The 11,494-nt window shown below is 38.0% G+C and overlaps 1 protein-coding gene across 2 annotated transcripts; it reads left to right on the top strand.

Annotated features, from left to right (window-relative positions):
- The first annotated feature begins 7,071 nt into the window (after window positions 1–7,071).
- Window positions 7,072–9,130, top strand: LOC129718236 (uncharacterized). 2 transcript variants are annotated; one of them, XM_055668807.1, is made up of 3 exons: window positions 7,072–7,279; window positions 7,512–7,642; window positions 7,695–9,130. In XM_055668807.1, the coding sequence occupies exons 1-3, from the start codon at window positions 7,210–7,212 to the stop codon at window positions 7,932–7,934; spliced, it is 441 nt and encodes a 146-aa protein (XP_055524782.1). In that variant the 5' UTR covers window positions 7,072–7,209; the 3' UTR covers window positions 7,935–9,130. The 2 variants fall into 2 exon arrangements, with proteins under 2 accessions (XP_055524782.1, XP_055524783.1); XM_055668808.1 differs by having other exon boundaries at window positions 7,072–7,459.
- Window positions 9,131–11,494: the final 2,364 nt, after the last annotated feature.

Genomic DNA, 11,494 nt, shown 5'->3' with positions numbered 1-11,494 from the left:
ACTTTTTTTGCTTGATTAGTTTGAGATAAAATAAATGACATTTTTTTTACGTTTCAAAAGCATAATGTTCGTTAGTTCTATCACAGATAACAGACGTCCAAGCTAGAACAAAAAAACTCCAGAAATCGTGTGTAAGATTTCAAATTGTTACTCGTTTGGAATGCTAACGACATCTTTCTACAACTTGCGACTTTAACCACTTTAGTGATGGCAGCGCTGGATTACAGCCAAGCTGCCAGACGCATGAAAATTCTCCGGGACGCATGAAAATTTTCGCTGTTTTTGCAACGTTAGAACACTGATTTTGTGAGGCTTGGGTATTTTTTTTTTCAAATCAACAAGCTGCCAGACGCATGAAAAATCTCACAGATTATAGAGTCGCTGTTTTTACAACGATAAAACACTGATTTTGTGAGGTTTGAGTATTTTTTTTCAAATCACTAAAACCAACTAGTTTATCACAAATATAAACTGGGATTGAATAAAATTGTCGATTATGTACAAATTACGACTGCTCAAAATTTCTACATTGAAAAACGGCAACCCTTCTTATTGCGATAATATCGATAAGAGCTGGAAAACTATTGATTTCATCAAATCATTGACTACTAATAGCGAATTTTTTTATTCCACCAGCTCACCTCGTTTTGACCTGGAAGTGCACTAACTGCTGTCAAAACCCTTCTTTGTTCGCCCGATTTTGACCTGCCGTGCTGCCCGAAGCGCACTGTAAAATTTGTCAGCTTCAACCCACCACCGCACGTGCTAAGTTCGTAAACAATTATCTGGCATCTCCTAAATGGTGATGACGTTTCATTGTTCCTCGGCAGTTTTGCCCACACACACAGTGGAACAAAGAAATTCGCTATAGATCATAGAGCTTTCTACGCCAGATCTCACCAATACAGACTTAGTCTGTATCCTAATAAATCGATTTGTTTTTAACCAAAAAATCAGCTGATATTAAATTTCGAAAAATATTGCCCTTATGAATCCTAGTTCATTAGTGTTACCTGTTTTAAAAAACTTTGTTTTAGTGAAAAACCAGATGAAATAAAACTAAAAATCGGCACACAACTTGAATAAAAGCTCGGGGCAGGAGGAAATTTTTTGTTACTACCAGCGTGTTCATTATTTGCAACCAAAATTAAACTTGTATTAGTGAAATCGACCACTAATACTAGCGCAGATAGGAAGGTCTATTGCACGATGACGTCACAAAACAAGAAGAAGAAAGAGATTTGACAGTTGTCGCAGGTTTGTTTACATAGTGAAATTTCCGGCTCGAATAAAAATGCGGAAGTGTCTTGTTAAAAACTGCGTTTCCAAGAATAAACCAAAAGATCACAGTAATGAATTCGCATAGGCTGAGAGTTTTTTTTATCTCTTTCGTCCTCGTATCATTTTCACTCCTATCACATAAAAAGTGAATGGATCACATTGTAAACAAACCCGTGGGAAGTGTCAGAAAAGTGAGGTTATTTTTCGTGTGCAATGATCTATAAGTGTTCTTAGTGCTACCACAGAGAACAGACATTCATGTTCATATAAAGAAACTTGAAAATCATGTGTAAAAATTTGAATTAAAATACGTTAATATACTAACGACATCTTTCTTGTGGTGCCCCAGTTACACTGCATAAATATTGCCGTATCGATATTTTATCGATATCAGTGCTTGGTTTGTAAGTGACAAGAGCGCCACATAGCGGGAGCATTGGTAAATGACGGTTGCAAGTTTTTACACATCTCTTGAAAATGCTACCATACCACAGAGAATAGACATTCATGTTCATATAAAGAAATTTGAAAATCGAGTAGAAAACTTTGAATCAAAATACATCATCTGTTTTGTAGTACCCCAGTTTTACTGCCCAAATATTGCAGTATCGATATTTTGTCCATATCAGTGCTTGGTTTACCATTGACGCGAGCGCCGCATAGCGGGAGCATTACCACTTACGGTAAAATTATGGTTGTTAGTTTTAACACATCCTTTGAAAATAAGATGAACGTCTGTTCTTTGTGACCATATTGCGTATTGCGACATGCTAAAAAACCGTTGCATCTTTTTACTCATGAAGCGAAATATCTGTTATCTGTGGTTCTATTTTACCGTGCATGTTTGTTTACGAATGACAGCGCAATTTGATTCATTCGTTAGTCTCTCTCAATCCTACAAAAAATGCGACAAAACGTTAATAAGAATGCTTGGCTATTTCAAAACGAGTTTCGGCCTTATTTCATGAGTATCCCATTAAATTATCACCGAGAATCTGGTTGAAGTTTGGCAAGTTGTCAATTGTTGGTTCTACAGAATCTCGGTATTTTGATGTATTACCGAGATTTTAACCGAGATTTTAACCGAGATCTCAGCTGTTGAAATCTCGGTAATTTATTTTACGTTCTCGGTGATAATATCTAAGTGTGTAACATATTGGATGGCTACTATAGAGCTTTCTACGCCAGATTTCACCAATACAGGCTTAGTCTGTATCCTTATAAAATCGATTTGTTTTCGACCAAAAAATCAGCTGATATTCAATTCCGAAAAATATTGCACTTATGAATCCTAGTTCATTAGTGATACCTGTTTTAGCAAACTTTGTTTTAGTGGAAAACCAGATGAAATAAAACTAAAAATCGGCTTACAACTTGAATAAAAGCTCGGGGCAGGAGGCAATTTTTTGTTACCACCAGCGTGTTGCTTATTTGCAACCAAAAATAAAACTTGTATTAGTGGAATCGACCACTAATACTAGCGCAGTAGGAAGGTCTATTGACCCTGACACAAGTAAAAGAGATTTTTAAGGCTGTTCGCACCTACGCGAATTTTCATATGCAATTGTCAATTTATGTGTAAAAACAAAAGCAAAAATATTTTCTTCCTTCACTTTCGCAAGTAAAAACCAAACCAATATCAACAGAGACGTCAGGGGCAATAACAACGCCGTCAACGCGAACGCAAACGTTAATAGACGTGAAAAGTTATAAGATTATTTAGTTCCTAGATAAGTAATGTCGCTAGTGTGCCCATTGTATTCGAGGCAAATCATGTTGCACAAAAAATCCCAAGCACTAGAGTCGATTTGTCGCGCTTTGATTTGAAAACTGCTTTGAGAATCATGATCTAGTAGACCTACATCTATTTTGAGCTTTGTTATAGATCATTGCACGATGACGTCACAAAACAAGGAGAAGAAAGAGATTTGAAGTCGTCGCGGGTTTGTTTACATAATAAAAATTCTCGGCTCGAATAGAAAAGCGGAAGTTTCTTGTTGAAAGTTGCGTTTCCAAGAATAAACCAAAAGATCACAGTAACGAATTCGCTTAGGCTGAAAGTTTTCCCATCTTTTTCGAACTCGTATCATTCATTTTCACTCCGATCACATAAAAAGTGAATAGAACACCTTGTAAACAAACCCGTGGGAAGTGTCAGAAAAGTGAGGTTATTTTTCGTGTGCAATGATCTATGGGCAAAAACTGCCAAAAGAAAAACCAGACTACACTAAACCAAATTGCTCGCACATAAATGTGTTATCATTGCTTGACTTTGGCTTTTAACGATAGTATATCATTTTAGAACTGATTATCACCCTTTGCTTGCGCAGTTTAAACAAATAAGGGTAACACTAAACAGTTAAAATGATTGTTATTAACTATGGGAAAGCTAATGGATAGGTACATCGAAAGTGAAACGGTGTGAAACTGAATCGTAAAACAGTTCATGTTTGTATATGATTTCCCTAACCCATTCCCGGCGTAGTGTAATCAGATTTTACCTGGAAAAATGTCCTCTAAACTCTTATTACTCAGCAACTACGCGTAAAATTAACACAAACTGGGTTGCGTATTGTAGATTGTTCTTTTCTTAAACCGTATTTAATAGTTTAATCGTTCAAAATATCAAGTTTAATTGTTGAGCCCTATTTAGAGTTCCTAGCGAAGTGAAAATCTCATACCAAATGTTCACGCTCGTGAAAAATGCAACCTGCAAAAATTTTACTTCGCTTGGAACTGTAAACAAATTCGATCCAGCGAAATTGAAGGTTGTGGATCTCATCTTATTCCATTGGGTTTATTTTTTTCACGCATGCAAACGCTAGTGAAAAAAGTAGCAGCAAGCGAAAACTTGCGTGCGTTTCTATTCTGTCAGTTGCAGCCAATTTTCACTTCGCTCGGAGTGTAAACTCGTGAATTTCGCTTCACTTAAACTGTAAACTGCAGGCTGGTGAAATACCTGCGTGTTCCACAAACGGGTTTCCACGACAGATTTCACAAGCGAAAATTTACGCCTTTTCACTTGTCAAATTTTTCACTTCGCTTGGAACTGTAAACTATGCTTTAAGTTGTACTCCAAGTTCAGATAGCAGGTGATGCCATACGGCATCACCCGCCGGGAATGGGTTGATGGGACTGACATGGATGATTTTCTTTCACATATGCGCTTGAATTCAGATTGTAAATTATCGACAACTATTACTAAATATATATATAAACGCAATTATAAGTGCATCGAGTATTTCATATGACTTTTTTATTTCACCCGTCAGATACTTCTGAATAATAAATTCTCTAATAAGGACTCGACGATTCCGTTCAGTGTAACGACGTTTGGCGTTACGTTCCCATGCAGATCAACTCTATACATAACCTGTAAAAATCCAGCGATGCCAGCGACATTACTTATCTAGGGACTAAATAATCTTATGTAAAGTTGCTTTTGTTTCCTCCAAACTGTCGAGGCATCTTGTTGTTCCGAATTGTTATCACTTTTTGTCATCTTGTGCCGATTACATTCCGCAGTTTCTCCCGATTCCTGGACACGGACAAAAAATATAGAACCAAGTTTAAAATATACATCAAATATTCTTCTGAATATATTTGTCCAGCTGCTCTCAGACAAACAGACGTATCACGAAATTTATTTTCGTGAATCATAATACCCGTCTGTGGCAGTAGTTTAAGTATTCATCATAAGTCAGGCTTGTAAATGGTCACGGTAGGACAAGTTTCTACTGCGATAATCGTCTTCTTCATCTTCTTACTAAACTGACTGGTTATTTGAATACAACGTTTTTTTTCCTCAAACGTATTTAACATTTTTTTCTAGAAATGAAAATTACGCATGTTGTGTGCGGAAATTTTGAAAATTACTTATATCATTGATCTTGTAATAATATTTCTCAACATAAATAGGACGAAGTAGACATAAATAGGCCAAAATAGCATCGCCGAACGAATGACAGCGAGAGGCAACGTTTAATTGCAGTTAAATTGCAGTTTCTAAACATCACAGTACCTGTGCATATACTGAATAACACATGTAAGATGAATATTCAAAATACAAAAAATGTTTCTTGAGAAGGCCAAAAAAAGATCCCAAAGTGAGCTCAGAATCGCTAAAACGCTTCTGTAGGCGATTATTAGTGAAAATAATATAAAGCTGTTTTGATTTAACCAGATTCAAAACGTTCCAAATCAAACAATTTACTATTTCAGGAAGCTAAACTAAACTAGTGTGATATTCACCCAACAGAGTTTCGCAAGTGAACAACTTTATTGTTACGAAGGGACAACCGACAGACAACCTGCATGGGAACAAATGGAAAATATAATGAAATAGAGATAACTTCTTTAGAATATAGTTTTCCGGATGAGTTTATCCTGCCTCTTCTCCTCTTTGCTGGACTCGTAACTTCCTGCTACTAATTGTTTAGCAAAGAGACCCTGATGAATTTGAAATGACTATCTGGTAGGAAGCAAGAAAAACAGGCAACTACACATTTGTACGAACTGTGCTGTAGGAAGAACCATCCGATGATAGAGTGATGGGTGAGCATGTCGGAAGCCTTGTGGTATTCTACAGAGGATTGCATATTAATCTGAATTTAATTTCATGTGCAGTTCTTTGCACTGAAGCAGGTGCATTCAGACTCTATGGTGATGGCTCCAGCCTTAGCGCCAGAATTTAAATTCGAATTTAGTCACCACAGTGTTACGACTGAGGTAATACAAAAAATGACTCTAAATTAGTTTGAAATGGCTTACAATTGTTTATTTAGAGTATATTTCTCTTGGGAACTAGTTCAAACGCTCATAGTTATTCGAAAACAATGGATTGCGTTTGCTACGTTTGCTATCTGAAAAACATTCCAAGTTTGTGGGAGCGAGAGAAACAGAATTTATTAACTCAACGATTTTTTTGTGGAAATTTAGAAAACATCAATAATGAAAAATTATGACCTAACTGGTCTCGAGGTACGTTGCTGACAAGCCAGTCGTCGTATGTTCGAAACCCGGCTCGGGAGAGACTGTTGGTTTACTAGGATCGTAGCGCTAGCCACGCAATTGTCCTGTACACTAACAGTTGGCTGCGATGTAATAAAAAGAAGATCGAGTTCCGATACGAATGTAGCACCAAGGCTTTGCTTTTATTAATAAATAATATTTCATATGTGTATTAACGATATCATAGACCGCATCAGTAAAAGTAAGGAGCAAATATACTTACTAGGGTGGGGACTCGTTATATGGAAAAAACGAAACTTGATAGCAGAAAGCCAGAACCAAGTTTTTGTTGTGTTGTTTTTTTCTATTTGGAGCCCCAAACAATCATGAATTTATTGGAAGTCGATTGGTTTTGTCTCCGCTTGGCGCATTGCATTTTAAATTTATATGGAGGTTTGTATGGAAAAACCAACTTTTTCGCATTTTACATTCTAAAGAGCTCAAAATGGCTCTAATCAAAGGTTTTATAACTTCAAATGGTAGGTTTTTTGATGCCTAATAACTTGGCCGAAGACACTAAAGAGCTACCCGCATAATCAATAACCATAAACGGATGATAATCCATATGGTTTAACGATACCCGATAAAGTCGGGACTATACCCCGAACTAGTTGTTAGGCACGTTTTATGGTGATTGATTATGCGGGTAGGGTGTGCCAAAAAATTACTAGAGCTGTTCAAAGTTGAGTATGTCGAAATTTATGTTGCAAATCATTTTTTCTGCCAACACTGCCAGTGTACCGGCGTCAGTCAGATTTCCATCAAAAGTAATCTCTGAAACACGTTGTAGATTCTATTTACGCCTAGAATATTGACCTAAATTTGTTTGCTTGGTCCAGCTGAGTGTATAAACTGGTTACGACAGGTTACTTCTCATGGGAATCCTATCACTCAAAATATTTTTCACTTAAATGCTACATGATTTTTCCGATACAATCATATCATTTCAGAATTTGGTCGTGTTACGTGGTTGAAGTGATTTTTACGTGTAAGTAAAGATAAATTCTACTTTATCGACAGTTGCCTTCAATATGAAAATAACACGTAGAAAAAAACACATAAAAAGTACGTGAGCTTCCTGTGTGAAAATTTAGAATTTCAAGATGGCGCAACAATTGGTAGACAAACTTACAATTACCACAGGATTTAATCAGAATTTTAATGAACGGTACGAAATACATAAATAAAACAAATAAATTAAATAACTACTTTATCCATAGATTGTAATCTCGGGCTTTACGAGTTGCTTACATTCGACGTCGAAGATTTACACAACCATCTAGAGCCATTTGGAATAAGTTGGAGCTACGATAATCTGTATGAAAAAACCAATGTGTGGCGAAAACGAAACGTAAGTGCACATTGATTTATGTATTCACATTTGTTATTTTGGTCATTTTCAGAAAATCGCAATACAACAAATTTTGACTGGAGATACCACGAATGGAAGTCCGATTTTAAGTACTAAACGGGAGTTAGAAACTTGCGAAATACCAGTGTCAGGTTGTTACGTTCTGAGTAACTTCTACTACAATTTCTCGTACGTTTTCGCGACTCGAATACTTGCCCGCTCTGGGTCGTCACTTTTGGTCTCCTGGTGGATAATTCACTGGGCGGACTTTCAACCCACCTATGGTCACTGAGTGAAAATTTAACGAATATTTCAAGCAGAAACAAGCAAAGAACTTAGAAAAAACAGTTAAATTTCGTTACTAGACCAGACATGTTTATTTTAAACTGTTTGTATTAAACACTATTGTTAGTAAGTGGGGTAAATTTTACTTGCGCATATTGATGAAAAATCGTTGCTTCAGCACACCGCGTGCTGTTGGCTGCTGGGCTGGTTGGTCGACTGAAGGGATGCGAGGGGGCTCCGGAACGATGATCGATGCTCGTTGTTGAAGTTGTCTCCGTGATGCAACGGACGCAGCGGCGTCCCGCTTCAGGTACAGGAAATCTCGGATTTTCAGCCAGTCTTGGCCTGATGACGAACGGCCGATGATTGCTGGATTTACTGGCGAATATTGGCCTAATGACGAGCAGCCAATTCACCGGAGGAGTTGCGGGCACGATGAATTTCTTCCCACCGGTTGGTTGCATAGGCTTGATGTCCCAAAATGGCGTAAAAGTACCGCCAACGAACGAAATGGCGTTTTCGAGCACACACGACACTAACTTTGTCGAATAACTTGCCTTGGTTGGCCACACACAACTTACACCTCCGGGTGAAATATTATCAAGAGAGCGAGAGTCTGTTGTCCGCCCCCTTTTATCCCTTAACAGTCCGCTTTCCATCGCAGACCCTCCCTGCCTCGCATCGCACCGCCCTGTCCTTCTCGCCGTATCAGAGTTTAAGGGTTTACAATTTTTTTTATCGTTTTTGTTTGGGTTGGTGTCAGGGTTGAATATAGAATTTTATTCTAATTTTAGAACACATGCATTTTGTTTTGTATACTAACGCTTGTTTCGTTTTACCAATACATATTTTATTTTAAATATAGTTACATGAATATTTATTTAATAGATTTTTAGCATCATATTTTTTTTTTAATTACGAGAAACGCAAATTTAAATATATATAATATTAAAGAGAAAAAATGACGTTTGACCAAATGAATCGAATATTTACAAACCTTAACTCTAATGACACCACCCGTGGCTATTAAGCAAAAATTAAACATAACTCAAACATAAAACTATGGAGCGTTGACAAATAATTTTAGCTTAAACATTTACTGACAACAATTTTTACACTTAAACTATTAACAATATAAATACATGTAACGATCTAGCCGACCCAGTGACCAAAGGATTATATTGTGACCGTTGCAAAAATTGCGTCACAATTTTCCCGGAACCGGATAAAAAAAAACTGGAAGTTTTTTTTTTTTTCGAGTATCGACTTCTGATGCGACTACTTCTCTCTTAGCGTCTGTGCAATTTGTGGGATGATTTTTCATGGCAATCAGAGGATCTCTTTCCCACCTATTGTAAGATGCTAAGACAGTGAGCCTGTCCACCTTCAGTCAGCGTCAGATGCGACTACTTCTCTTCCAGTTTCAGTGCAATTTCAGGGATGATTTTTCCAAAGGCCAGAGGAGCTCTTTCCCATTAATTGTGTGATACTAGAACAGTGAGCCTGTCCATCCTCCTCAGATGCGACTACTTTTCCTTCAGTTCCAGCTCCATTCGTGAGATGATTTTTCCGTAGGCCAGAGGAGCTCTTTCTCACGAATCGCCTGATCCTAAAGCAGTGAACCTGTCCATCCTCCTCAGATGCGACTACTTCCTCTGCAGTACCAGTACTACTCGTTGAATGATTTGTCCGAAGGCCAGAGGAGCTCTTTCCAACGAGTTGTATTGGGCACTACAGCGGTGAGCCTGGCCACCCAAATACTCTATCCGAAAAGTGTCAAAATCAGAATCAATCAAAACTCTTCAACTATCAGTATAAATGGTTTAATTCGTTTCGAATCTAGCAGTTGCGTCAGATAACCGCCTTTCCCGTCGCCGCTTATCATGTTGAGTAGAAATGCCAAACAGTACCGTTTTACCTTACTCAATTTAATTACAACTAAACATCATTTGTTTTTTCTATCTCTTTTGTCGCAAACTTTATTTTATTTGGACCACACTATAATTTTTTGTTTTAATCCTATCTCGCTCACGCGGTCTCATGTCATTCATATTATTCCACATTCTTATATCGCATTCAACACTACGTTCGCCATTATATCATTCATCTCATTCATTCTCTTTTTCCATTTACACTTCACACCCAAAACCACTTCCACTTGTTCACTCATTCATCTCATTCATTCTTCTACACACACACACAACAACCTTATTCTCTCTTTCACACAAATACACTTTCCAACCGAAACTAGTAACCTATTTGTTGTTGTGCAGATATTATGCTAGGGCGCCCTATAATTATTATTTTTATTATTATTCGTATCAGAAACATGATACACAATGTGATCTAGTTCACTCTTCACGAGCTTCAAAACTCCCTCAACTAATGAGGAAAAAAGCAGAAGTACGCAGAATGTTACTATTCACAAATGAGAGTGCATAGTCGACTTGGCTGCGTACGTGCGCAGACTACCTCATAGTCAAACACAACCTACCATAGTCGACTAAATGTTATCTGGTACTGTCAAAATTTTCTCAACATGAATCTCGACTCGATCTACAAACGTGGTTACTCGCTCCAGCAAAGAACGGAGCGAAAAAGTAATTTTGGTAAGTATAACTGCATAATAGTTAGTTTTTTTCTTTTTTGTAGGGTTAAACGAATAAAGGATCCAAAACAAGTACCGAAAATTGGATGGATGAAGCAATGACGGCAAACTGAGCGTAGAGGAAAATCTAATTTTCACCAAGAAACCAAAAATACACGATGATGGCAGTGCGGGTGTGTGTTTGTTTGTTTTTTTTTTTTTTTTTTGACACGGAGAACATATTCGCGAAGTTTTTCGAGTCAACCGGGTTTCAAATGTACCGCTGGCCAAACGCCGAGACTTTTTCCGGTCAGATCCTCTAACTCATAGGAGGAAGAGCCTAGCTTTGCCTTCACTCGGCACGGTAGATACTGTGGCCCGTACTTCGAGTTATAATTATTCGCTGCGCTGGACGGTTTCATATTTTTACGATATACCAACTGTCCTTCAACGAACGATTTCGCGAACCGGCGGCTGCGTAAATTGTACCGATGCTGAGATGATGCGTGTGCCTTATCAAGATTTTTGCGTACGGTCTCGAAGATGCGATTAAACATTTTCTCACGACGTTCGTGCAGTTGCTCGGGAGTTAATTTTTCGTTAGTGCGTTCTAGTTTGTGGTCGATTCCCGCTTCGAAAAATTCATGTCCGTGTGTTATAAAAAACGGAGTGAAACTTGTCGAAGTATGCACACTAGTGTTAAGTGCCATCTCAATTTCGGAGACTCGTGTGTCCCACAGACGTTGATCTTCTCTTACGTAGGTGCGGATAGCTGCGTTGATTGTACGGTTTACGCGCTCCACAGGGTTGGCCTGGGAGTGATATCGTGTGTTCAACCAATGCGTGGTTTGGAACCGATCTAACAAATTTTTGAACTCCTTGGACACGAAGCTACTACCGTTGTCCGAAATTATAATTTCCGGGACGGAATTACGAAGGAACCACTGGTCTCTTAAGACCGTGCACATCGGTGCACTGCT

Source organism: Wyeomyia smithii, chromosome 1, assembly GCF_029784165.1.
Source record: "Wyeomyia smithii strain HCP4-BCI-WySm-NY-G18 chromosome 1, ASM2978416v1, whole genome shotgun sequence".
NCBI classification, from domain to species: Eukaryota; Metazoa; Arthropoda; class Insecta; order Diptera; family Culicidae; genus Wyeomyia; species Wyeomyia smithii.
The sequence above is the reverse complement of the archived record's forward strand: the minus strand, read 5'-3'. Positions and strand labels throughout refer to the sequence as shown.

Bases quoted from the DNA above. Each gene is read 5' to 3' on its own strand.
- LOC129718236 (XM_055668807.1), top strand. From the start codon at position 7,210: ATGATTTTTCCGATACAATCATATCATTTCAGAATTTGGTCGTGTTAC. The intron at 7,280-7,511 runs GTAAGTAAAGAT...CTTTATCCATAG, and splicing joins GGTTGAAGTGATTTTTACGT to ATTGTAATCTCGGGCTTTAC. The intron at 7,643-7,694 runs GTAAGTGCACAT...GGTCATTTTCAG, and splicing joins ATGTGTGGCGAAAACGAAAC to AAAATCGCAATACAACAAAT.